We start from the raw sequence: 27,910 nt of genomic DNA, 5'->3' as shown, positions 1-27,910 counted from the left end.
TTTTCAAAAGAGAAATCCCAGAAGTGTGTTTGTGGAGGAACGCTCACCTCTCTGCAGGCTTAAAAGGTGGATGTGACAGCTTTGAAGTTTGCTCCTTCATGGAGCATGGCGGCTGTGGTCAGCCGAGATTCACGGTGGTTACTATGGATTTGAATAGTGACCACTTTTCCTGGTGGAAAAAGAATCAAAATGTCAGTAGAAAGTTTCCAAACCATTCCTACAGGATAATCCTCCTCTCCGCTGACCAGACACACGCTCGGTGTGTTTCAAGCAGTTATATTTAAGCTGCTTCGCTCTCATTCATGCATTCAAAGATGCACTCCTGAAGCTTTTACACATTCAAACGTTAACAATGAAGGTGGAGCAGCAAGTGTTGTGTTTGTGTTCTCGCTCTAAAGTAAGTAAAAGTAAGATTACTTTGCCAGTGGAACTCCGCCGCCCGCCAGCACCAAACTAACTATCCTCCTCTTTCATGTGTCTCTCAGATAAAACCAACAAAAACTACAAAGCCAGTTGATGATAAATGGTTGTAAAAATGTTGATTTAGTTGCCATCCCTGCAGGAAGGATTCGTGAAGATAGCACACACATCATGCTTTCCTGGACGTTGCAGAGGAAGCAATTATTTTTGAGTTACATCCAGCTGCTTTAGAGCTGTGCAGATGTGAGAGGCCGTGGTCTCCAGAGGACTGTGGTCTTAACCCGCCGCTGTCACAGCAACAGGCTGTATATAGTCATGTCTCTGAAGCCGCTAACATCCTGCAGCATCACTGCACTGCAAGAAAAAAAAGAAAACAGAAATGAAAAATATTTACCGGATACAGTTTTCCGACAGTTTTGGCTCGACATCTTTTAAAAAAAAAAAAAAAAAAAAAAAAAACGACGTCCTTCCATGTGTGTTGGCTGATGCGCGTGCCAGATGCCCAGCTGCTCGCCACACAGCACACCGGAAAAGAGGTATTTATTTGTGGCCTGCGCTCATGTTTATTTGTGTCAGTGGCACATCGAGCCTGCCCGACGTCTAGTCCGCATAGTTTTGGATGAAAGTCCACTGCCGCTGCGTTGACGTTAGAATCTGGCTCAACAGAAGCCGTGTTGGGGTTTTTCTTTTTCAAAGCGTCCGCCGCAGCTCGCCAGCAAGTGTCCTACATGATTTTGAGGTGACCAAGAACCTCACCGTCACCTCAGGACGCTCTGACTCTACCACTGTATGTGCACCAGAGGTATTTTTAGCTCCCACCACCTTGGCAGAGGACATGAGAGGCGTTATTGTTGTCATTGTGCACAATAACTGCACAGGTTCTCCTGCAGAGACGGTGATCTCACTGGATCTGGGAGCGTTTAGCGATATATATACCAGATGTATTACCCGTTTTTTAATGTAAACAGGGTTGTTTACATTAAAATCTGGGCAATTAATGTCACAGAAACTAAATTATTCCAAATTGATTTGCAGGGAAAGTATCATAACAGCCAGAGGTGTAATTTTAGGGCTGAAACTAATGATTTTTCTTTCATTATTAATTAATTTGCTGCTGTTTCGTCTATAAAACGTCTGAAAATGATGAAAAATGTTCATCAGCGTCGTCCAGTTTTTCCAGTGAGAGAGTTTATTTGACAGAAACGTCCGAACGAGTTGAATAATATCATGAATAATGCTGCTCGTCTGCGTTTGTGTGTGTTATGAGTCTACGAGGAAAACCGCTCCGCTGCACTTTATTTACAAACTGAGAAAAAACATATTCTGACGGGTTCGGGGCGTCACGAGGTTTCTCGGATGCTCCCTAACATCCGCACTCTGCCTCCAGATCCTCTTCCATCCTCTGTCCTGGATTCTGTGACTCAGTTGTGTTGAACTCCTGTGAGTTCTGCGTTGTCGATCATTTCCTGACTTTTCCTCTCCTGAACACTCGTTGCACTCTTTAACACTCATCACCTGTTGATTCCTGTGTTGCCGGTGTTTTTTTAATATTTCCTGTGGCCCTAACTAAGTTCGACTCTAGTCTCTCTAATAACACCTGCCGGGCCTCGCTCGACCCCTTGAGACCCGACTGAGTAAACCGGGGTTTAACTTCTTTCTCTCGCTCTGTTTTTTCATTTGTTGCACAACCATTTCTGGCACTTTTTTTCATGTGAACAACAGAGTGATTTCCTCCAGGAGAGACGGTCTGAAAAAGCGCTTAGTTATCTCCATATTTGAGTAATATCACGTCTCCCCCGTTTCTATGACGACCTGCCTTTGAGTGCGGCTATTCAGACCTGACTTCCAGATGTGGACGGATCACACTGTGTGATAAATGCATTTACACGTTGCGTTAAAGATCAGGTTCTGACACCATATTCCCCTCTGATCCCCTCATTAGATCCACCAGATCCAAAACTCTTAATGTCAGATTATGAATTAAATCTTTAATTATTCCAAATTTAAATCCACGCTGATAAATTTCTCGTCAACCTGTTTTTTCTTTGTTGTTGATATCGTTTGGAGATAGTCAGTGTTCTCTTATTTTCATTGTCGATCAATATGCTAATATGCTAATTACCGGTTCTATAAAATGCTCGTCAATACCCAACATGACTCCTTCAGATGTCTTGGTTCCTCTGAGTGACGGTCTAAAACCCTCACAGCAGAGGAGCGGAAACAAGATGGGTTTTGGCATTTTTGCCTGGAAACAATTAATTGATTATCAAAGAAGTTGCATTTTTCTTTTGATTGACTAATAATTTATCAGATGAAGAATAAATAGAAACAAATGAATAAACACTGTTGTCCTTTAAAGCTAGAGTAATGTAGAAAACTGACTATTTTTAAACAATACATTTGAAAAGAAAAGCAGAAAATTCTCATTCTTCCTTTTATTGATCTTTAAGTTGTTGCTGAATGTTATAATATATTTATTTTTATCGTTGTTGTTTTTATTATCTTCATTTTCTTTGCATCCAACAGCCAGTTTAGTCTGTTACACTTGGTTTTATATCTATTTTATGGTTTATTTTGTTGGTTTTGTGTCTCTGCATGTTCTTGTTTTATATTAGATTGAATCTGTGTGTTTTGTTTGTTTTGTTTGTTTGTTTGTTTGTTTTGTTGGTGAACATGTGGCAGAGTGGGTTGTGTGGACAGCAGGCTTCTTTATCACACAGTCAAAGCAAAGCAAACCAGTACCTTAGTGGGAACGTGTCCCTGGCAGCGAACTGGGATCTGTGTCCTCGTCAACGCTCACAGAGAATTTTGTCAATAAAGCTCCAGGTTTGTATTTTGTAAATCCAGGAAACCGGAGTAAGCAGCACTACATGCTGATGTTTCCATATGTGCGACTTATTTTTAGCATCGCCATGGTGACTTGTCTGCTGAGTAATATTCAGTGAGACCTGAAAGGGGGATTTAATGATGTGTGTGTTCCCGGAGTTGCCCTCATTGTCTGACGATGCAGAGCAGTGACGCTCACAGTATCAAATATCTGCTCGGTTTATTTGGTTGGAATTCTTTTATTTTTGAACTGCAGAATCATTTTTTATGAAAAAAAAAAAAAGAAAAGTTTCCACTTACTTTCATTTCCTCTTCTTCCAGCCCGTTGGGGTTGTTATTATGGAACATTGTGGGGTCGCAGATAATTGTCTGGTGCTGTGTGGCCGCAGCGCTCTCGCTCAGGATGTATAAGCTTTTTCCCTCGTTACCAAAGGGACGCGGCGCGCTCCGACCGCAGGACAGAGCCGGCACGGTCCTCACTCCTCACTCTGGTCAGCCGAGGTCATCTCGGTCAACCAGAATTTGACCTCCGGCTCTTTCCAAAGCAAGGTTCAACCAAAATATTCCAGTGTGTGGGATGGATGCTGCCTGTAATGAAGCACTGAAGAATCAGACATATGTAGGATGCGGCTAGAGAGCAGTTTAATGAGTGTCAAATTGTCATGTAACAATGCTTTAGGAGGGCCTGTCTTGTTTTATTGCTCTCATATCTTGGAACGGTTTTACAATCTGACCGTTTTTTTTTTTTTGTGCATGGAAACAGCAGGAACTCTGCATCTATAATCCCACTGTGTCAAGACATGGGAGCTATTAATCTCAATATTACATAATAAGGAAAAATCACAATAGAAAACTGCAAAAAGAGGCAAAAGTGACATCCTCTGCTGGGAAATACGAGCCCTTATTAGCCTCAGTGTAAAATATCAATTTCAGCTTGACCAGTTTTATGGCCCTTTTTTTCCCTAGTTTCCCCTCTCTTGACTTCCACATGAAAGGACAGCTCGAAGATAATTAAGTGGAAAGTACTTTGAAAGGCGGTCAGTCGTCTGTGCTGATGCCTTCTTTACCGAGGAGACATTACTGCTTTGGCTCTGCTCTCGCCAGACGCTGTGATCTTGGAGATAGCACCAGATTGAAAGGAAACTGAGCTCCACGCCAGTCTGCAGACGTTTAGGCCTGGATGAAGTTCAGGATTCTCCATTGACAGAAATATTAGCAAAATCCATGCAGCTAGACCGTGTTTGTGGCCTTTGCTTGGCATTCGGTCTGAATCTGCGTAGACAAACACCAGCCGCGGTTAGAGTTGAGGCAAATGTGGAATTGCAAACATTTGAATGACCTTAGTGCATACATTGACTCATATGAAGTGCTCCTTTATCTTTACTCTTGATATCAGTATTTGCTTGAGCTCTTGAAATCGGTGCCTTCCCAAAGTTCTACTTTTGTATCCCGATTGCATTTGTCACGTTCATATTTTGCAAAGATGTAAATGTTCAGTTGTTGACACATTTCTAGAAAGTATATCTCCTGTAACCTCTGAAATAATACGGCCCTGACTAAATATTTAACCAGTGGTTTATGTTTAACAGCCATCAAAGCCGTCTTTCACAAACACGTTAGTTCAAAAACCTGGTGACAAAAATAGAAATCCAAATTCCAGTTTGCCCCACATTTGTTCCTGCTGTTTTCCCCTCAGGTCCTCTTCCACCATCAGACGGATTATATATATTCAGAACTCTTCTATTCTGAACCAGCCTGGAACCAGATGGGTTTTGGGTGAGCAGGAGGCCGACTCGGTTCAGATGCGGCCATGTTGTTGACAGGCCTGTTGATTCTGTTTATTCTAACCTCATATGGCAAGCACCACTAATAGCAGCTCTACTCTCGGGCAGCATCTATATCCAGGCATGCCAGCCAGGCTGAAGCCATTAATCAGCAAGTCAGCTGTCCATACTCTGATTATATGTGAGGTAATGGAGTTGCGCTGCAGTCGTCTCACCACACCAAGTGCTGCTGCTGTGTTACACTTATAGCTCAGCAACATCAGAGGAGCGCTCCAAGGTCTCATGAGACGCCGTCACTGCTCCTTTAATGTGATGCGTTTCCTGTTGAGGCAGGATTCGAAGTGTAAACTCGTCGGCTGTAAGTTATCGACGATTTGTTCACAATGGCTGATTTGTTTTTATAGCTCCACCCACCAGTTCAGTGAGTTAAAGATTAATCTGACTAAAAGCAAAATTATTATTATTATTTGATTTTATTATATTTTTCAATATCTCTATAGATATTGAGATAATATCATTATTGTTTCTTCTGGCCATGAATAAAAATTATGATCTGAAAAAGTTTTAATTCTCCTGCAAATCACCTTCAATATATTTCAACTGTGGAAGAAAATCCACAAGCCTCCATGAAATCAGTTTTTCCTGCATGACTCCCCTTTGAATCTTTATGTTTCTCCGTCCATGCTGAGATTCTGAGCGACATGTGAACAAAGAACCAGCCCCGGACGTTTGGTAGCTGGTGACTCTGTATATTTACAGTCACGAGAGAGAAAGACATTTTAAGCTTCGACAGAATCTTCTGCATATTTCTTGTTAAAATATGTAAAAAGTTGTGCATTAGTTTCTGTCGTTTGTCTCGCTGATTCTCGTCACACCTTTCCTGCCCAGAAGTTGCTCTGCCACAATCCTACATCCTCTGTAGCCGTTACCTGGCCTCCATGCCCCCCCCCCCCGAGCTCTGCAGACAGCTGCAGCTGTTAAGACAAACAGATGTGCTCAGCACTCCTCTGCTCTCCTCCGCTGTCCTCCACCCCCAAGGAGACGCAGCCGATGTGGATGTTATTGTTTAAAGAGGAGCTTCTCCTGGCTGTGTGGCAGGGTGGAGGCCGTGGGGTGGGGTGGGGGGGTTAGCCTGCCCCCGGGAGCCTCGGGCTCCATAAATCTTCACTCTGACGGCGAGTTCCTGGCGCGGTTGCAGGTTGCAGGACTGACAAAAGAATCCGGGCCCCCGCTTGGTTTGCTGGTTCAGTCGGTGCGGTTTGGTCAGGATGTGGGGGTCTCGCTCACGGCAGCAGAAGAGAGCAAGTGAAAGGCCTCATGGGAGGCAGGGATAACATCAACAGTGATCTATAGGTCAGTGTGCTCTCACTCTCTGTCTGCTGTGTGCGTGATGAAAGAGAGAGAGAGAGAGGATGTCTACAGGGAGAGAGAGAGAGAGATAGACTGGTCTGATTGAACGTAGTCATCACAAAGATAATGACCGCAGGGCCTGCGTAGAAAGCGCAGAAAAGAAGAGTGTGTTATGATCGCTGAGCTCAGCAGAGGCCACAGTCCGGCCGTCTGCTGCCCTCGTGTGCTCCGCTCGCCGTACGGACAGACTTCCCTCTGTCAACACCGTTGACGGACGAGATTTCCTGCTGACACTGCTGAGGACGAACCTCCGCCGATGAGAGGCGAGAAGTGTGAATATGAAGGATGGAGACGAGCGGTAACGCCTCACATGTGGATGGTTAGATGTTTCAGAGTGAAGTTTTTTTTCACAGCCTGGGCGTCCGCAGCGATCAGTCGTGATTGGTTGGTAGCCTTTCTGTCAGCTCCAATCAGCCCGACCTCTGTCATCAACAAGGCATTAAAGTCACTGAGATCACACCAGACCTTCACTGAAACTTCTGGCCTGTATCTGCTGGATTTCTGCTGCCACGTGATTGGCTGATCGGATACTTGCATTTATAAGCAGGCGTTCCTAATAAAGTGCTCGGTAAAATCTTTCTTAAAGTGGTGACAGTTTGAATCACCATTGTGTGTCATCAGTCTGCAGCGGAGCAATAAAAGCAGTTTAATTTATAATTTAATCAATTGAAATAGATTTTACATATAATAAAATATAAGAGAAATTTTACCTCACCCGTCACTTTTCTGCACGTAGTTTTTACACCCTCTTTGTGAGAGCTGTAAGTGGCCCTGACCTGGGTTAGTGTGTTTAGTTTAGTGCGTGTGACTGAGCTGTGTGGACAGCATGAAGTATGGCAGCAACGGAGGGGAGTTGGCTGACCGTCCCACCGAGTCCAGCACTCCTTGTTTGGGTTGGCACCCCATCCAAGAGCCCTCCAATCCAAACACTGGAGGGCCGTTCACAGCCCATTACCTCCGTGACTGACAGGGCAGCCCACCACTCGGAGGGCTGCTCATGAAGGACGTCGCTGGTTAGTGCCAGGAGTTTGTCGCTGAGGGTGATGATTTAGGCAGCTGATTGATGTGCCTGTAAAAGCATTTCATAAGCTTTGAGTGGCTAGAAATAGTTGATTTGGATCGCCTTCTATGCTGATTATTTTTCTTTTGTCTGGTCATACTTTCTTTTAATAGCAGCATTATTCAAGGTACAGTTTGATAATTATTGGCACTTACTTCAGGCCCCTACTGGAGCTGGATTTATGGGGCTCAGTAGGACTTTGGTTCTTGCCTTTATATGTCTCTGGTTATGTAAGCATGGCTCCTGACAGGGCTGAGGTGGACATAAACAGACTCTGTTAAAGTCTAACTCAGTCATGTTAACATGACTGATTATGACTTATAGGCCTTGATTATGTGTCATGCTATGATTCAACAACTCAATTTAAAAACGTAGAATATTACGTCACCCTGCTGCCAGTCGCTCCCTGTTCTTATTCACACAGCAGCGGGATAGTAAGGTATATTTATCGTTGTATAGGGTTTGGTTTTGCAGGAGACATCTAAGTGATAATAGTGTAAACAATCGGTTATATCACAACACTTCGAAATGTATTATCATGATTGTAACATGGCCACTTACCATTGGAAAAACAGTCTTTTAAAGAGTCAGTTCAACCAAAATACCACAAAAATAATAAATAAATTAACTCCAAGCTGTGTCTGTCCATGCAGATATTTCTGCCACCACCCCAAAAACTATAGAGATAAATACACTAGGGATCATTGCTGTAAAGAAATTACTAAAAGATTTAACTGCAACATAAATTATACTGTTGAATCTTTCAATGTTGTGACCAACGCTGAATCACCGCTCACATCTCAATTAACTGACTAATCAAGAGTTTCGTACGCCTAGCTACATGCGGCTAGCTACCTAGCCACATACAAAGTACTGAGCGATAGGGTTGATGAGATGAATGCAGCTAACAAAAAAAAAACTATCTGCGTGGTTAATAATACCACTAGAGGTATAGTTTAACTGTTAGTTAGCTTAACTGTTAGCTAGAAGCAACTGTAGCTAACAGATGCTCTGAATCCCTGCAGTTAGACTTTCCTTGAACACAGATTTGGGTGAATTAAGTTTGTGGTAGTATTTTCTTTATCTTTGGTAAAAGCAACAAGTCGTCCCTCTGAATGAATGAATCATAAAACGGGTCGTTTGGTATCCAAAATAGTCTGTCAGTGCCTTCACAAAATGTCCACATGACTGTTTTTCTTTAGGCACAAACACTTGGTATAAAGGAAAGATTGTGACGATTGTAAAAACAAACCAATCTTGACTTTTGGTATGAAACTGGATATGAAACAACAAGCTCTTGTGTCAAAGTTGCTTTGTTGACCCATCCGTCTGCCCCCATTATTTCAACCTTAGTTCCTGACAGACAACAGTCAAAGCTCTCACACAGCCACTAGAGATCCTCGTCAGGTAAACATAAACACAGCTTATTTTGAGGATTTGAATAAAAGACTAATGCTACGCTTTTCACTGGGATGGATCAGTCTTGTATTAAGCGCCTTAACTGTCCATCACCTCCTTGTTATTCCTGAGAAATCATGAGTTGCGGCTCGCTGGAGGCCAGATGGAAGTGCCGTCCTCAGCGTTTCTCTGCTCTTGCTGGGAACGCAGACTCTGTGGCATTGGTTCTCACCATTAACGGGGCTTCCCTCCTGAATAGGCCCTGCCAAACTATGCAGTGTCCCGCCGAGTCCAGAGATGAGGACATGGGCTTGCAGTGAAGCCTAGCGGTTCCTACTTCCTATCAATGACAACAAGCATCAATCTTAACCGCCCTTAGTCCTGGACCCTGCCAAGCACGACTCCAGTGAGACGAAAAAAAGTCAAAGACTCAGGCTGTTGGAATCAAACAAAGGCTGGATTATCCTCAGAATATGTCTCTTTGCGAGACAGTTCATCTCTGACTCCCCCGTGGTTCAGGGCGGAAGAAACGTCATAATTTTTGTTCTTGACTGCTGCAGTCAAGTCTTCTCCCCTCTCCTTGTTTCCTCTCCTCGCTTCCTCTCCTCTCTTGACCGTCTGTCGGCTGCGTTGAGAGGGCAAATAAAGTTTGAAATAAAACCCAACCCTGTTGCTTCCATTTCGACTCCATCCAAAATACACCATTTAACACTGAATGTGACACTTCCAAAAACATTCCCTGTGACATTTATTCTCTCACACCTGCTGAAATCCAGCAATAACCCCGTTAAATAAGCGAGGTGTGGAGTATTGCTCGGAAGTGGTAGTTTTCACTCGGAGCTCTTCGGGGTTTCCCCCAAACAGTTGAGGAATTCCACCTCGGTTTAACTGATTGGAAACGTCTTCGGTGCAGATCGCCGCGCTCCTCTGCTCTGCTCACACAACACTCACCTTCACTCCTCAGCAGAGTGTTTGTTCAGGTGCGGCGGACCCTCGACCCATTGGGTTTTACGCCCGCCAACCTCGATGCAACTTTATTAAACAGAGAGAAGAGGAGGAGTTGGAGATGTGGCTTTTGAATGATTTCTCAAAATAGAAGGGAGAAATCCCACACTGGGCAAAGAGCTGTTATCGTGTGTGTGTGTGTGTGTGTGTGTTTGTGTGTGTGTGTGTGTGTGTGTGTGTGTGTGTCTTTATAAGTGTGTGTTTCCTAGTCATTGATAGGTTAAAGCAATAGTTTTACATTTTGAGGAAAACTTGTATTTGCTTTCTGGCTAGCTTAGCTTAGCACAAAGACTAGAAACAGATGGAAACAGCTAGCCTGGATCTGCCAAAGCTAATGTGATCACCCTGTCCCCACCCTTAAAAATTCACTAACGGAACAAGTTACATCTTGTTTGTTTAATCCATAGAAAAACTCAAGTGTAAAGACGACGGTTCGTCACTTTACAGGAGGACTACTTCTTAGCTGGGAGCAATAAAACCACCAGAACCAGCAGAGCACATAATCCTTCATAAAAACACATATCCACATGTAAATGAAGCACACAACCTTCATAAAACAGCTAATTTTTGCTTTAACTCTTTGGTTTATGAACTTGAACTGATTGAGCAGATGAATTGGAGCATGTTTTATCTCAGGCAAAGCTAGGCTAGCTGTTTCCCACTGTTTCTCACTGTTTTCAGTCTATATGCTAGGCTAAGCTAGCCAGCTGCTTAATGTCGCTTTATATTTATGAACTACACCTTTAAAGCAAAGACACGAGGGATATCAAAACCCTTAAAAATCTTTAGATAAAACAAAAAAATGTGTCGTCATCGAGCTAAAAATGAAGTTTTGTGTAATTTGTTTTCCATTTTTAATAAAGTTTAATAGTTCGATAGTTGATCCTTTAATCACAAATCCCCATCATCACATATCGAGACTGGTACATGAAACTCAAACCTCATTTAATGACTCGGGCTGATTTTATTATAATGAATACATTACTGTACATAGTCTATATGGGGCTTTGTGGTTCTGCAATATTTGAAGGTTACTGTTCTCCCTTGTACGGCTGCAGAAGCCAAAGTGGACCGGAGGTGCCAAAAAGCACAGACCAGACGGGGTGGTCCGGAAACGGCCCGGAGATCCAGTGAAACTTAACAAGCATGTTCCCTTTGGATGTTAAAATGAAGTGTAACATAGATATTAATGTAGCAAGTATCACAACACAGCAGAGGAATGTAAACTGGAGCACTGGGACATCAGGCTGGACGCTTACCAGCTGCACCCGAATACCCCCGCCGTCATAATAGCCTGGAAACCCCCCCCCCCCCCCAACACCCACTCAAGTGGACAGCTCAGGCTCGAGCCTCGACTTTTCATCATGGTTGGCCAGGAGCGGGACCAAAATGGCTCCTTCTGTGGGATGAAAGTGTCTAGTTACTCATCTGGGGAAGAAGCAGGGTTGATTGTTGACATAAATCACTTGTCCTGGTGATGTAAGGACAGCTGAGTGTGTGTGTGTGTGTGTGTGTGTGTTATGTAAAGTCAGCTGAGTGTGTGTGTGTGTGTATGTGTGTGTGTAAAGTTCAGGAGACGTGTGTAAGCATTCAAGACCTGCGTATGAATCATGTGTGGAAAGTTATATGGCTGCTGTTACCTCAGAGTCATAAGAAGGTGAATAAAGTGATAACCTCTCATGAGAATTGGACTCTTGGACTGTGTGTGTGTGTGTGTGTGTGTGTGTGTGTGTGTGTGTGTGTGTGTGTGTGTGTGTGTGTGTGTGTGTGCGTGTGTGTGTGTGTGTCTCTCTCCAGAGGTGTCCTTCCTGTGGGCTGCTCACCAGGTTCACCACAGTTCAGAGTACTACAACCTCACCACCGCCCTGAGACAATCCGCCACGCAACAGTTTGCATCATGGGTAATGTCTTATTGAAAACCAATCAAATTAATTGATCCTGCAAACAACCAGATGTGTCCCAACCAATGCACTTTTTACTCTTGTTTGATAAATGTTTGCTGAAACCTACAGTGCCCGACTGTTTCAGGACATTATATATGTTCTTAAAGATTTACGTCCTCAGTAGGAGCCACTGGGGTTAGTGTTGATGTCGTAGAGCAGCGTTTCGATGTTTCTTTCAGGTGATTTAATACTAGAATTCACACAGCATGTCCAGAGCAACCACTGTGAGTCCAACTGCACTGATTGACAGATTTCGTATTAAAACAGCCTCATAAAATAGAAAAACGTGTGTCTTCCCAGCCTTCACACATCAGCAGTGATGTAGGAAATGCTCGTGATGTTACCAAGTTTGCATATCAAAGTTAACATGTTTAGGGCGGAAAACATCCCATCTGTTGCACATAAAATCGCTTGCTTATGCAATATGTTAATAAAAGAGGAATTTTAACAGAAAGCAGAGGTGCCAGTGGTTCAGTCTTGGTGTGAGGTTGTAATGAAGACGTCACAGGACATGTTCATTCATTTCCCTCCTCTCTTCAGATTTTCTACCTGCCCGTGGCTCTGGCTGTTCCTCCGTCCATCTTTGCTGTTCACATACAGTTAAATCTGCTCTACCAGTTCTGGATCCACACGGAGGTAAGCTTTAAAACGCAGGTTAGAGATTCTGTCTATCGGTCTGAAATGATTTTGACTACCTGAATTTGGCAGAATGTCAGATGCAGTAGGTTTGTGCAGCGATGAGAGACGTGGTGTCGTGGGCGTCACGGTGTGTAAACTAAAACAAGGACACTGTTGGACGGTGCAGGAAAGATGATGTTGTGCCTGTTGAAACATTTAACAGATGGAGGGATGCAGTTACACATTGTGTCCTATAACAGCAGCGATCATCGTCCAGCGATCTCTGGATGGGAGCATCAGCGTAATCCTATAAATGTGCATATAAAAAGATAGATTTACTGTAGATACTTATTCTTATAACTTCTATGGGATTGTTGAGTAAAATAAAAGAAGAGGATACTCTTAAAAAACATCCAACCAGAACACATGAACTTAAATAAATAAGAATATATATTTGAGAAGGAACAAAAAAGAGGACAGTGACTTTATGGTCAATTTGATAATCACTTGTAATTTAGAAATAAAAAAGTGTGAGAAATTAAGAAGCCTAATTTGCTGTTTTACAGGCGTATGATTAAACATTTAATCACATGCTCAATAATGAATTATTCTTAGTTTCTTCGTGTTCACAAAACCTGATTTCTAGATATAAATATTTTTGTATAAAACAATAATCAAATACAATCCAGCAGCATGAAGCACTGGCACTGTATGAATGTCCTCTTCCATTCACTGTTGCTGTGCAGAGTTAATCTGACTGAAAAAAAAACAACAGTCTGTAAAGTTATCTTTCTCCCCGTGCCAATACTAATCCGTCTGCTGAGTCGAGCCTTTGTAGACTCAGTGTTGCAGTGGAACCTGTATTCAATAAAAAATAATGAGATTTTATGAAATATTCCAAACAGAAGCATGACCACTCCGTCTGCCTTTAAAGTGACTGGGAGTATCACTTTTACAATCCCAGCGATCGTTAGAGGGAATGAATGGATTTGGAACGCCTTCCATCTTTTAGTGCACTATTAGTGAAAACAGTCATAATAGTCACAATTTTCTGAGGGGATGTAATTTATGCCTCCTTTATGGGCTTTTTTTTTGATGTCACGTAATTTATTGGCACACCATTTCGCTGCAGCCTCAGAGCCGTAGTGAAGTGGTGGAGACCCCTTTTTCATTCAAGATAAAACTCTCACGCTCGGCTGCCAGACGCAGCCATTACATGGAAATAATGAATCACTGAGAAACTCTGTCCAGCCGTGCACGTTTCTCCAGATTAAGAGGTCGGTCGTATTGATGAGAAACATCAGAAATATCTTGGAGTCTCAACCAGAAGAGAAACTTGAACTGTGTGAAATATGCTCAGTGTGACCTCTGTAATCTTTAATGAGTCACTGGTGCATCTGTTTGATATCTAAAAGAAGAAAATGATTCATGTCGGTTTCATGCTCAGAATGAACTCGCGCTGCATTCAGCTGCATGTTGTTTATACTATTCATGTGTATGTTTTCTTTCTGTGTGTTAATGGGTCCGACCATTATCAGCAGTGTTAACGCCTTTACTCTTACTCTCCCCGTTCCCACGACTGTAGCTGTTACGCTACCAGTCAATAGAGATCGCTCTTCAACTCATGTGAGGTTGTTAATCAGCAAATAAGATCACGAATATTGACAGCTCACTGCAGTAATATACTTTATCTTTAACCTTCAGACAAGACAGGTATCCCATAATGCACCTTCCAGCAGTTATTCACAGCAATCTTTCGGTTTATTGCGTCTTGTTCTGGACCTGCAGATGGTCTGAATGATGTCCGTCGGCCACAGTGTTGATCTTCAGGTTTAATATTCTTTACGTTTACATGATTATATTCATGTGCCTCAGAGGTTAAACCTAAAGTTTTAGTGATCACCTGATCGATTTCTAACTACCAACATTAGACCCGAATTTTCATTATATCAAGATCAAATGATTGATCATTGTCAGGATTGTCATGACCTTTACTGACAATGTTACTGACAAAACCTTTTCTATTTTGTGATGGCTCTGAAATGGTCAAAATGTCAGTTTTGTGCATAAGATTCTTGTGAAACCGGCTGAGCGTAAACGTGCTCCCGAGAGGATAAACCCCTTTGAAGATCGCTGCCCTCCATCGTCAGGAGAAACAGGGTCTGTGGGATCGGGTTATGCTCAAAGAAAACTAGAAAATGTAAAAGGTTTTTATAGCAGATTATGTGACAGATTATTCCTTTAAAGTTTGGCTGTAGCTCATAGATTTAACGTGCATGTCCTGTACATTGTTTCCTTCAGTTGATCCGAGACCTTGGGCCTTTGGAGTGGGTCTTTAACACCCCAAAACATCACAGAGTTCATCACGGTGAGATAAACTACAATCTAACAATCTAATCTTCTCATTTTACAACGTTTTACTGAGATGTTTTCCACGGCTGAGCTGCTATATCACCATCAAACGTCTGATGGAGACTGGGAGGTCGATAATTGCCCACGTCTGATCATGGTTATGTTTAATTTTGTCCAGTCCAATTTCTTTGTTGGCAGGTTGACCAGTCAGGCTTGGGAAAACATGCCACAGAGATAAAGGAATGAAAGGGGGCAATGGGTCCAAGGATGTGGGTTTTATTTTAGACTTCAAATGATTTCTGTGGTAAACTCACTAAGAATTATCTCAACAGGGAGGAACCTTTATTGTATTGACAAGAACTACGGAGGAATTCTGATCATATGGGACAGATTATTCGGTAAGAAAAAGTTCATCAGTAATTTGCTTCTATTTTTGATTTTTATTGCTTAAATTTAGTTAATTATAAGTGTTTCAAACATCAGCGTGAGTGTTAACATGTGACCGTGTTCTCTATCAACACTGTGACACCTGCCTCACACAATAGGAGTCAGTCAATACTAAATACAAACAGACTCTTTATTTACCTTCCTTAAAGCTCCAGATTTTCTTCTTCTCTTGTGTTTTATTTGAAGTGTTGATCCATCAGAAGATACTGTATATTTGTGGTTTTAAGCACCAAAAACCATCTCAGTGTAGTTTTACATCTCCTCTCTCAGGCTTCTCTCTGGAGCTCTAGAAACAACAGGTCGGTGAGCCAATCAGAAGAGAGGAGGCTCCGGGCCTCTCCTCTGATTGGCTGACTGTGATCCAATAAAAATATAGCAGATTTCAGGTAAAACACTCACAGAGAAACCAAATCCTGCAAGTTTAGGTGCAGGTGGTGGCTGCTTTGTTGTGACATCACAAAGTTACAGAAGTCCTGACGGCTGGTTTTAAGGCTCAGTTTCTGAATACAGGCTGTGTGCATTTCTCTGTGGACTGAGGCTTTGATACTTTCACAGTATTAATATAGAAGCTAGAGCTGATCTATAATCACGCTACACATGGACATCTACCTTCATACAATATGGGACCTTTAACTGCTAAATGACCATTTACTACTTTGCTAATCACGAACTGTGGAAGACGACAGGAGTGGAGGGACTGAACACTTTGAAGTGTTAAAGCAGAACCAGACTTTATGACGTACCAGTTATATACTTTAAGTTTTAACTGTAAAATTTATATTTGTTTTTATTTTTATTATTATTGATGTGTTGAATTACTTTTACATAAAATTTTGCACATAAAGTGCTGAGTGTGTAACGTTTATGACTCATAAACAAATATTAGCAGTCTATGATGTAAAACTGCTCCTCAAATTTACAGTTGCACGTCTCAGTCCAAGTTACTACAATCTCCTGTGTACCATTGAAATATTCAAAGAGGTTATTAGTTTACCTCTTTGGATTTTCATATATCATCTGTACTGGTGTCTGTGATGTCTGCCCTGTCATTAGTTGTTATTGAATGGAAACCAAAAGTTGTGGTATCACCATTTATTGGGGGAAACTGTGACTGTAGGTTTGCCTGTTGCCTTTATACTGGACTCAGCAAGTTTGCATCAAACGTCAGTGAGAGGTAACTGATTAAATTTTGAGGTTTACATTACCCAGAAATCCCTTGGGCCATTTTTTTCCCCCCTCTCTCCATGGCTGCAAAGTTTTAGGAGGTTGATCCCAGATGCTGTTCTTAATACTTTTCCAAAAGCCTCTTGTCCCCATTTTAGCATCTTTCAGCTCATTGTTTTAGTTTCCAGCAGCAGCAGCAGGAAGTTATCAACAAAAAGAAGCTCGATAAACTGACTGCAACTGTTCTTAGCCACGTCCCACACCAACGTTTACCTTCAAACAAGCTGAAAGAAGCTGGAAAACCTGCAAAGTGAAAACCTCTCTATCAGCTCACTGTCTGAATCACAGATATTTATTCTGTAAACGAGACGCACTGCCATTTTATTACCATGGATACCAGTCTGACTTTCCAACTTACACCTGCTCCATACTTGACGTAAAAGCACAACACACACAGGGCTTCGGTCTAAATGATGAACTAAGTCGGACGTTAACGTTACGCGCAGCTGTTGCACTCTGCTCCAGGTGTTTAAAAAGTTCAATAGACTCAAGTTGAAGGTGTTTGTTCTTTTTTTTATTTTGTTTTGCAAATCAAATTTCCTAAATCTGTCCATCTCCTCTTCAGGTACCTTTGCTGTGGAGACAGATAAAGTGGTGTACGGCCTGGTGAGCCCCATCAGGACATTTGAAATCGTCTATATTCAGGTTAGTCCCGGTGTGGCTACCATGAGCGATCGGCCGTCGGTCGGGCGGCTCACCTCTCCGTCCGAGAGTAAACACCTCCAGGAGATGAGACGTGAGCTCATGTTTCCCTCTTTGGCTGAGTGGCCATTTTGTAACCATAACATTATTACTCCACTCTAAACAAACTGGCCGGCTGAGGTGAAGGAGGCCAATAAAACGAAATGCCAAGGAGGTGGATGTTATGATTATTTTCGCTGCCCTCACAACTGGCAGAGCGCGGCATGAGCAATGTGCTGCCCAATGAAAGCAGAAACATTTTTACTCAGGATTAATTGCCGCAACGATTGCTTAGTTAACACTGATCAGTTAAATGTAGCGTTTGATTGTACGTTGATGTTTGGCTCATTTCTTTCTTCTCTTTTAGTTACACTACTATTTATATTTGTGGAGAAGGTCCAACACTTACAAAACTATCAGCAACAAACTGTCAACGTTCATCAAAGGTCCAAGTTGGAAACCTGGTCAATCTCGGCTGGGCAACCACGCCGGCAATCCCAAGGTTTGTGAACCAATCCTTTGTTTCCATCGCTCCTGAGAGAAGGGCATATTTTCACAATAATGCCCTCAGGCCTCATTACCCATCATTTCAACACAGAGGCCTAAATGACTCAGAGCATTCCTTATTTGTAGGATTCACATATTCTGCAAGTTTTACAAGGAACTGCCACATCAAATAAAAAGCTGTAAAGTCTTTGTAGAGGGAACAAAATAAGTTCATTTTCACCGTCTTTAAATGCAGTCTGCGGGATTAAAACCGCATGCAGTTGAGTGTAAATGTGCATGTTTGTGTGTGTGTGTGTGTGTGTGTGTGTGTGTGTGTGTGTGTGTGTGTGTGTGTGTGTGTGTGTGTGTGTGTGTGTGTGTGCGCGCAGAAAGAAATACAGGCTTCAGTTGAATGCCCCGGCGGTTAGCTTTGAAATAACGCTGATGGTGTCACATATTTAGGTCCCTCATGCTTCACACTTTAAAAAAAAAAAAAAAACTCCCCTTTTGCCTTTACGATTAAATTGGCCCCTTAAACTCAGCGGGGTGATTCTAAACATGGACCGAGCTGGAATTGAACTGAAATATCTTGAAAGGCTTCGTGTGGACGTCTGCTCATTGATATCTGCTGGTGAGGGAAAGAAAGAAAGGAAGGAAAGAGAGGGGAGCGAAGGAGGAGGACGGAGGGGTTGAACGTGTCTCGGCTGCTTGAGACAAAGCAGAGCGGCGTGCTGGAATACCTACAGGGTCGGGGATGGGATGCGGAGGGGGGGACCCACATGTGGCGGTTTGGTTCCTGGGAAACCCCCCCCCCCCCCACCCCCCGAAGGAGAGACAGGCATCTATGATTGGCCAGTTTTTTCATTCCCAAAAGAGGACGGCAGTTTCAACATGAAGCCCTGCGGCCTAATCACTTATCGTTTTGGATGCAAAGGCGGGAGACAAAAGCAGGTCAAGTGACTCAGGGCATTCTTACAGGAGGACTCATATGTTCCTCAGTGTTTTGGGGGGAAACCGCTTCACCCAATAAATCCTGCACGACTTTGTAGACGGAGCACAACAAGCTAATTTTTACCAGTTTTGAAATGCAGCGTGTAGGAGACTGAAGTAATAGAAGGCCTTCTGGTCACAAAGGAAATAAACACACTAGAGGTAGAAACTGCTGGAGGATTGAGAAAGGTCAATTTGAGCCTGTTTTGGCATGAACATCTCGAGCTGAGAAGATTTTCCTCCATGATTTTTATTAGTTTTTCCCCTTTTAAAGGTCCCACACATTCAGACTGACACTGTGTTGTTTGCTGTTATATTTGTTATTTCCTGTATCTCCCTCCTGTTATTACACGTTGACAGATTTTCTTGACACACAGTACAGATAAGTGAACTCTTAACACAGGGACAAAGGACTTAGATGTAGAAAATAATTGTTTGTGGCTTTTAACTGTCTTTTAAATGCTGCTTTAATACACAAAACACACTGTTGTTCATATGTATTTACGTTTGTCAGATTACAAGCTTTTTCACTGCTCTGAACACGTAACAATAAACATGAAGCTACACTCGAATCATTTGCTGCTGTTTAAACAAGGAATCTCATCCGGTGTGAGAATCTGTCCAGAAAATTACTGGACGAATTAGGGATTGGGGAATTAAACATGTTTTATTTTCCTTGTGCAGGTTACTGGAAAGGAAGTGCCTCATGATCCCAGCTGGTCTCTGCCTTTACAAGTCTACATGGTCCTGCATTTCCTGCTGGTGCTGCAGATTTACAACGATTTGTTTCAAAACAAGATGGTACGTAATCTTTCACATTAGCAGATCTGTAAACGTGAGAATCTGCAAAAGAACAGAGGCGTTTAGTTTGTTAAAGGTTTCACTTAGAAGCACCTCGACCTCTGCAGTCTCCTTTTTTTTTTTTTACTATCTAGACTTCTCAGGCGTGTAGGACTGAAGCTGGTGACTGAGCTCTGGTCACACGCTGGCTACCGTAATGTTTAGGCTACTGTAATCCCTCATGTAAAGTATGACAAGGTGGTCCCGGGTTCTTAATTTAAGACTGAACGCTGCGTGTTTGTTTGCCAACATTATTTCACCCAATTATGCAGTTTGTTGTGGCTGGTGCACGGTCGAGCAGAGTCCTCTACTTAGCCAGCAGGAAAAGACTAGCTCGGTCTAACATCATGACAGAATGACTGATCGGCATTCCCCTTTAGAACAACCTTTGTCTATTATTTTCCACTCGACGAGCCAAAGGACCCCCTTCCTCCTCCTCCAGGAAAAAAAAAAAAAAAAAGAAGCAGGTCTCCTCAGCAGTTATCTTTGGAAGGCGTTTTTCCCTAGGCATAGTTTTGGTTAGCCAAAAAGTGCTGTCACGCCCAGCCCCTTCAAACTCCCAAATAAAATGGCCTGTCTTTTTTGTGATCGCTACCTTCATGGTGCTCCTTCAGTTGTGGTCCCCCCCCCCCCACTTCCCCTCTCCTCTCTCACACACACACACACACACACACAAAACACACACTTCCCCTCAAGGGTCGAGGGCTCCCCTCCCTCTCGGCGAATGAAACACCAGCTGGTGGTCCAGAAGTGAACACAAACGCCTTAATTGTCGAGTCAACCATTTCCCAACCCAAATAGCCTTCAGGATGCAGCAATCAGGACTTGGAGGGAAAATAACAAAGTGAGCACTCCGGCCCAACAATAAATCATGTCACTGTTATATATTTATACCCACATGTTCGCTAGCCACTTATTTAGCTTGACAATTGATGATACACTGCCGGACAATTTATGGGCTTTGCGTTAATTCGCAGTCATGAAAACATGGTTATTTCAAACAAGTGAAGCTACTCTTCAATTACATCATCAGCAGACCAGCGCGTACGTTTTATTATAGGTTTCCTAAGCAGTTACTATTAGAGGCAGAGTGGGAAATTGACCAAGTAAAGACTTCTTCATCTCAGAGCAGCTTCTCATAAGTGGATCAGCTCTGGTAGAAAAAGCTCAGGTATTAGCATCAGCAGCAAAAAAAAAAGTTTTAGTAAAGATTGTATATTAATTATCAAAAGAATAGGATGTGTTTTATCTGTGTAGTTTACCGAGGTTCTGCATTTTCTCAGCGAGCGTTCATGAACTTCGTCATAATAACGTCCTGAGTAATGAGTTAATCTGCTGCGTCTCGGGGGACGGCAGAATAACACAATCAGACCGCCGCTCACGGCACAGCGCTGCCACCAGATGTTAACTTTCACTTCTGTCCTCTGCTGCTGTTGCCGCAGTTTGACACTTGATCACATTAAAAATTAGCACGAAGGAGAAAAAAAAAAAAGAAAAAGAAAAAAAGCCCAAAGCATTTCCCTCCTCCCTCCATCTGTGTCTTTAAAACGTCCTGTAAATGTGGCGGCACCTGACCACACTGAGGGATCTGCAGACGACTTTCTCTGGAGCGTAGCGTCTCGGCCTCGTTCCCCCCGGGGTGATCGATAATCTAACAAAACAAAACAAGAAAAAATGCGATCATGTGACGGATCATGTCTGGTCTGCCTGAGCCCCTTGGGTTATTAAACACAGATAAGTTCACATAACCTTTGATACCAAAATAATTCTCCACTGATTACACCTCTTACTAAAAATAACTGTATCTGTAGCCTTTGAACTCTGACGCAGTGATCACTCTGCTTTAATAAGCTTTGACAGTCTGCAGTGAGTTTAGTTCCTTAAGTCTGATAGATGGATCGAGCCCAAAACCACCACCCACACCCCCCCACCCCCCCCCCCCTCCGTTTGATTCACGGGAAACTTAATTGTATCACCCTTCTGTCTTCCCATGTGAGGGCTCTGATGTTGTCGTTCTTATGGATTACAAATCTTGGATAAACACAAAGAAATGCTGCTATATTGCATCCTGTTGATGGGTTGATTTTTATGTTTACTATATATGGCCTTCTGGGTCCGTATTGTATGGGAGCAGTCAGGGAGATTTGGCTGTTAGGTTCTGTATTGAGTGTCGGAGAAATATAAACCTAAGCTGACAGCCCGCTGCATCCTCAGGAGACACCGGGCTTCCAGCTGCTGCCCCCTCAGCCAAGGCCGTAGGTTAGAGAACACGAATCAAACCGTACATCACGTTCTGTACTTTGTATGTTTGTGCGAGTCTGTTTGTGTGTGTGTGTGTGTGTGTGTGTGTGTGTGTGTCCCCACGTAGCTCAGAAAAGGTCAGTGAGAATCTGCCTGGGATTTCTGCTCCGATCTTGGTTGTTTTGGCTCCGTTTTTGGGGCTGTCGAGATCCAAGCTGCAGTCTCTGCCACTGTGGTCAAGTCCCCCGTCAAGACCCATCTGGGATGATTAGAGCGTCTATGTAAACTAGGCATGTCAGTGTAAAGTAAGAGGCGGTGTGCATTTTGCTGCAGGATACTGTACGTGCCAGTACACTTATTCTGAAGGTCAGACATGTTTTGGTTGGCATTGTGAAGTAAACAGTCGAACAGCCGTGCGGTTTACGACTGCTCTCCCAGTAAGGTCTCCTGTGATCGTAACTTAACCAGCCATGATATTGATTTAAGGTTTAAATTCTAATGTATTTTTTCCCAACCACATTTCTCATGGCGTGTAAATGTATCTCCAATCCTAGATGCTGTCCCAGTTAACCATTCTGGGCATGACCATCTACGTTCTGCTCACCCTCACTTCCCTGGGCTTCATCATCGACCAGAGGTCAGTACTGACTTTTGTTTATGTTATCATTTCTATAGGAGTGTTTGAAGCATTTGCATGTTTGATTGAAGAGTGGAAAAATGTCGAAGTGGGAAGAGAGTTAAGCGAGAGAAAAGCCTCTGGTTATTTATGTCAGCGGTTCCCGACCTGGAGTTTGAAACCCTCCGAGGGGCCGCAGCATAAATCTGAGGATCGCAAGATGGTTAATAAGATGGGAAAGAAGAAAAACAACATACCTCTGCTAATGGTGCTGAAATGATTAGTAGACAGAAAATTAATTGACCTTTTTGATAATGGATTGATAAATGTCAGGATTTGCTGTCTAATTAATTTAATAAGTAAAAGATCTTTTAGTTATGGCTGTCATTTGATTTGGAAATTCTACATGTATAAGCGCAACGGGCCGTACCTCAAACAAGCTATTTGTAATTTTTGCTATTGCTTCATAGCTAACGTTAGCATTAACAGCCGTTTACTTACCAGTCTAATGAAACGTTTCGGGTTCAGCATCAAACTTCATTCCTTTACTCACCAACAGCCTCCGGAGGTGGAAAACAACGCCAATATAAACTCTTGTTTCTATCACGTCTTTTCCTCCGCTGAGGTTAGCATGCTAACCAGCTAGCCGGACCCGTCTTGTCACTTTCTGATAGCGACTCAGTGTAGCCTCCGATCTGCCCCGAAGACGTAACGCTGCTCAGAGGGCGTGGTTAACACAAACTCAAGACACTTTAAACATTTTATTCTATGGTATAAAATATTTCTTTAAGTTTTTACATCTCTTAAAAAGAAAAGGCCGGTTGTGAACAAATGGCTAAATGAGGCTACATTTGTCAGAGGCAAGCGACCATGTCCGAGAGAGGGCGTGTTTGACTGCAGAGAAAACCTACAAATAGCCCCTTTAATTCCTCTGTCAGACTGTTTGTTTTATTATGTTTTTATGCAGGACAATAAGCTTGGAGCTAGGGTGGCTAGCACGCTAACAGTAGGATTGGAGAACCTCACAATTTATTGTTCCTCATAGAAATGAATGAGGAGCGAAATCTGATGTCACCACAATATATTCAGGATAGGCTACATGGGTTGCCTTTAAGTCTAAATGATTTAAAAGACAATATTTTCAAAAATAAATATTTTCTTGCATGTTATATACAGTCAAAACATGTCAGTTGCAATGCTACCTGGTGCAGACACATATGTTTTTTCAGACTGTATCTTATTTTATTGAATCGTTTCACTTCTTCAGGCCTTTAGAAATGATTTTAATGGAACGATCTGATCAGGAAGCTTCAGTCTTTGGTCAGACATGTGCACCCTCGCGTTGCTTTCAAGGCTCACAAGCCATGAAGGTCGCGGTCCACTGATCCACGCCAGTCCGCTGTCAAGGCGTTTGAAGCCCCAGTGTTGGTGTTAATGAGCTGGTATCTGCCAAGTTAGAAAATACCTCTTCTAGTTCTTCAGCTGTCATGAACGGGGCTTGAATCATTCAATCAGCTCTTGGAAACGTCTCCCATTAAAAACTCAATTATTCCTGAAACATCAAAAAGTCTGGCGAAGGCCACGAGGTGAGCGTACGATGAAGAGATGTCAAGCTGAGCCTCGGTGTCGTGTTCATTCATTGATGTGTTGATGTCATGTTCAGGCCAACAGCGGGCGTCTTGGAGATGCTACGCTGTGTCGTCATGGTGACAATGCAGAGGTACGGCTTCATGAAGCCCCTGGTGCCTTCGCTGGCTGTTCCCACAGAGGTAAGACAACCTGCAGCGCGTGTAGTTACAATGCAATCTGAAGACTCATAATGGCGGCACTCAACCGGTGTTACAGAGGTATTTACGTGTCTTCATGCAGCTCCCTCTGGAACCACATAAGGCTGTATACAACACATGCAGCAGACCTATAAACAGACTGTGATGTGTAAAATTGATGCAGGTCCCCTTTAAGTAAGTGTTGACAGCTGTAGAGTTTAGCCTGAGCTAGCTTTAGCGTCACAGACTAACAGGACGAGCTAATCTGGAGGTCCTGCTTCAGAGGTGATGAGCATGAAACAATATAATGCACTAATATAACATCTGCCAGTTCAACTTGTCATCACAAAATCATGGTCTATTCAACATCAAAATGTTGCACGGTGGTGTCTCTTCTCAAGGAAACCGTCTTTGGCCTGAGTTATAAAGACTACAGACAGCGGGCCGCAGAGACCACACTTACCAGACAACGGCCAGTGTTTGAATTTTGCAGTTTGGCCAACCCATGGAGTTAATTAGCGACAGCGGAGTTGTTATTTCAGCTGCGGATACTGACGGTCGCCAGCAAAAACATAAAAAAAATTTAAAAAAAAAGCAAAGGTCCGGATGTCGTCATAGAGACCAGATATATTAGTGAATGCGGTGGTGCTTTTCCTACAGGTGGCGCTTCAGCAACACGATGATTAAAATGGACGTAACACTGTGGTCGTGAGTCTGACTCAAACTACAACTTCAAAGCCCCAATAACAGACTGGGTTTGTCTTAACGTCAAGTTCCATTTAGTGGCTGTTTTAGGGCTTTTGATCACAACACATGATCTTCATCAGCACATTTTCTGAGCACGTTTCGTCCCTTTTGGTGGAACAGTTGAGATTCAGAGTTCACTCTCGACCTTGGAAACACCAGTTGACAAAACAACGTCTCAGCCTCAGGGTCCATTTAGTAGCTGTTCTTGGGGCTTTTGATCACATCACATGATCCTCATTTAGGATTGCTTAATTTTTCCCTTCATTTCAAGACTCAAAGTGTGTCGTGTGCTGTCCAACAGGATTTTAATGTGATGCTTCTAAATGTGGATCTGAACTGAGCATGAAAACTTTTGAATGTCCTTTCAAAACTGTTTCCAACACGGTTTAATTTTTATTTTTTCACTGTGGTTTAATGACATATTGTGGAAATTGTTTTTTTTTTTTTCTTTCATTGGGGTTTAACTAAGAGTTTGGCCTGCTGCCTGCCACCCTCCATTAAAATATTGTTGAGCGTGAACCAGAGAATCGGTTTGTGTCCAGATTACTGTGCAACACTGAAACTCAACTTATATTTTACAACAGTTTAAACACAAAGTCGACCCACAACAAGATCCAACCGGCCAAATCAGCGTAGAGCGCATGTGTGTGTGTGTGTGTGTGTTGGGCAGGTTACTAAACGTAGGCCTGAGCCTTTTGTCTTGTCACATTATATTGTGGGAACATATTGAAAAAATAATTCCTCATCTTGGAAACTGTGGAAAGTTAATCAAACAAACACTGGGAAACAGCGGGAAAGACGAGAGAATCATTTTCATATAAATAGTGACGCGTCGTAATGAAATGAGTGTGATGACAGAATAACACACTGAACTCTTTAAATTAGGAAATCTTTGTCTGGGGAACATGTGAAGTCTGACATTAAAAGCATGTTTACGAGACTCATCATCTGATTCTTTGACAGCATCATGTTCCCCCAGTCTGTGTGTGTGTGTGTGTGTGTGTGTGTGTGTGTGTGTGTGTGTGTGTGTGTGTGTGTGTGTGTGTGTGTAACCTTTTTTGCCTGTGATTGTGTGTGTTGTGTGGTCTGTTTTGTGTGTGTGAAATATGTGCGAGCTGGGTGCTAAGTCCAGCCCCGCCGCCCTGTGATCTATGAGTCCAGATGCGTCGCCCAATTGACCATAAAATTGGCCTGCGTTTCTGGCTCTGGCGGCCCAACTGTAGATGGCGGCTGACCTCTCATTACGTTCCTTACCTCTTTTTTTTTTTTTCTCCCACCCCACCCCCCCACCTCCTCCTCCACCCCTTTCTCTCTGCCCGCCCTCACTGCTTTGCCGTTTCAGCCAGTGTGAACGAGAGCAGCACTTCTGGAACCAATTAGTGCCGTCTGCCGCTAACTAGCGCCGGCTGATGAGATTTGCACGTGAGCGCTGAGTCGCTGCTTTTATTGTCCTGTGACTCCACATCTGCTGTGCTCAGGTGTTCAAAAGACAAGTCGAGGCTTTTTCTCACCGTAAAATTGAATAAAACTGAATGAATTATAATTTTTTAAAAGCACATGTCTTAAATGAAGTGCATATCCAATCAGCTTCACAGTTAAAAAGGAAAAAAAAAAAGCTGTCTTGATTTATGCTGCACATGCTGCGCGGCTGTGTCACTCCGACAGCGCTGGAAGTTTCATGCAGGCGTTTCCTTAAGCGAATCATTAGGCCTCATTTCAAGTCGCACTACATCAGATTGAGCTGCATAAATGTCGTGCTTGCAGGTGGGGCTCATTGAAAATCCTCACAATTGACTTGAAATGGTTCCTGACATATTTGCGCTCTTTGTTCAGAGCTGCAGCAAAGGGGGGAAAAAAAAACGTGAAACCACCCCAAAGCTTTAAGGTACTTTAATGATATATGGCTCTGACGCGTGAGGTGAGCGGCCAGGTCTTTGTTGCAGAGGGTGGAGGGGGGGGGGGGCGTGTTTTGAAGTCGGGCCAATCAATTAACAGTCACTTGAAATGGAGGAGGGGAAATTCACATTTAATTGTATTCAGGCTCATGCGACTGTACAGTTGGGAAAAGCAGGGGGGGGGGGGGGGGGGGGGACTACAAAAAAAAACCCTACAAAAACTAGGTCGGTTTGTGGTCCTTCAAACCCAGTGGTGTGATATACTGCACCCTTAAAGCTCACAGTGGTATTTATAGTGGCTCTGGAGATTTCCCTTGTAAAGCTGCAGGCTTGACCTGTAAACCAGGGCTGCCTCTCGCTCCCAGCCGCCCACTCACCCACCCGAACCCACGTCTGTGCAGCTCACATGAAGGCCTCGCTGCCGCACAGCAGACGAGACCGGGGGCTGGTAACCGTGTGTGTGTGTGTGTGAATGAGTGGGGGGGGGGGGCAGGGTTGTGTGAGGTTATAGCTGTATGTGCAGGAGGAGTTATTTGTTTGTGTTCTTCGTAACCTCGGATCGGACAAAGACAACCAAACCAACGCTGCGATACAGAATGAAGAAATGAGAATGATGAATGAGCCAGACTCATTATTTAACATAGATGCACAACATAAGCATTTTACAGTAGAAAAATAAGTGCAAATTGTGTAATGGTGACAGTTTTCCTAGATTACTGCAATTCTTAACTGCGGTTAATACTAAAGGTCATCAGATTCAATCACAAATAGCAGCTGATTTTATAACCACAGTTTTTTTTAAATTAATACTAGTATTAATCTCATAGATGTGTAACATTTATGTTGCTCTTTTATTTCATGACCGCAGCTTGAGAAAAAACATGTAAACAGACAAATTCAGAAAACATCTTCATCAGTTTCACAACACGTGCGCTGCAGATACTCACATGCATGTGTATGTGCGTTTTCTCTCAGGGCCACCGTACCCTTTGGCTCAAGGTCATTTTAGTTCCCGCTGGTGTCGGATCAGTTGTGAGTGTATGCGTGAGTCTGGAGTGAACCCGGGTGAGGTTTTCCTACTGTCTTACTCTGCTGTATTTAGAGGACGACTACATTTACATTCAGTGAAGTGATTTGTTAGAGTACCTTACCTTTACCTGT

General features: G+C 43.0%; 1 protein-coding gene and 1 long non-coding RNA gene across 2 annotated transcripts in view; one reads left to right on the top strand and one right to left on the bottom strand.

Annotated features, from left to right (window-relative positions):
- Nucleotides 1-27,910, top strand: part of agmo (alkylglycerol monooxygenase) — a 47,430-nt gene that overhangs the window by 6,998 nt on the left and 12,522 nt on the right. The window contains exons 4-12 of the mRNA XM_056380968.1: nt 11,701-11,804; nt 12,387-12,482; nt 14,766-14,832; nt 15,149-15,214; nt 17,053-17,132; nt 17,536-17,670; nt 19,329-19,445; nt 22,280-22,362; nt 24,005-24,110. Of these exons, the coding sequence (XP_056236943.1) occupies nt 11,701-11,804; nt 12,387-12,482; nt 14,766-14,832; nt 15,149-15,214; nt 17,053-17,132; nt 17,536-17,670; nt 19,329-19,445; nt 22,280-22,362; nt 24,005-24,110 (854 nt within the window). The remainder of the gene's footprint in view (nt 1-11,700; nt 11,805-12,386; nt 12,483-14,765; nt 14,833-15,148; nt 15,215-17,052; nt 17,133-17,535; nt 17,671-19,328; nt 19,446-22,279; nt 22,363-24,004; nt 24,111-27,910) is intronic.
- On the bottom strand, nt 184-10,952 carry LOC130172331 (uncharacterized). Its single transcript, XR_008828256.1, has 3 exons — nt 7,151-10,952; nt 3,547-3,834; nt 184-774 (listed from the first exon to the last, which is right to left on the bottom strand). It is a non-coding gene; the product is annotated as an uncharacterized LOC130172331 (long non-coding RNA).

Source organism: Seriola aureovittata, chromosome 7 (genome assembly GCF_021018895.1).
Source record: "Seriola aureovittata isolate HTS-2021-v1 ecotype China chromosome 7, ASM2101889v1, whole genome shotgun sequence".
NCBI lineage: Eukaryota > Metazoa > Chordata > Actinopteri > Carangiformes > Carangidae > Seriola > Seriola aureovittata.
The sequence above is the reverse complement of the archived record's forward strand: the minus strand, read 5'-3'. Positions and strand labels throughout refer to the sequence as shown.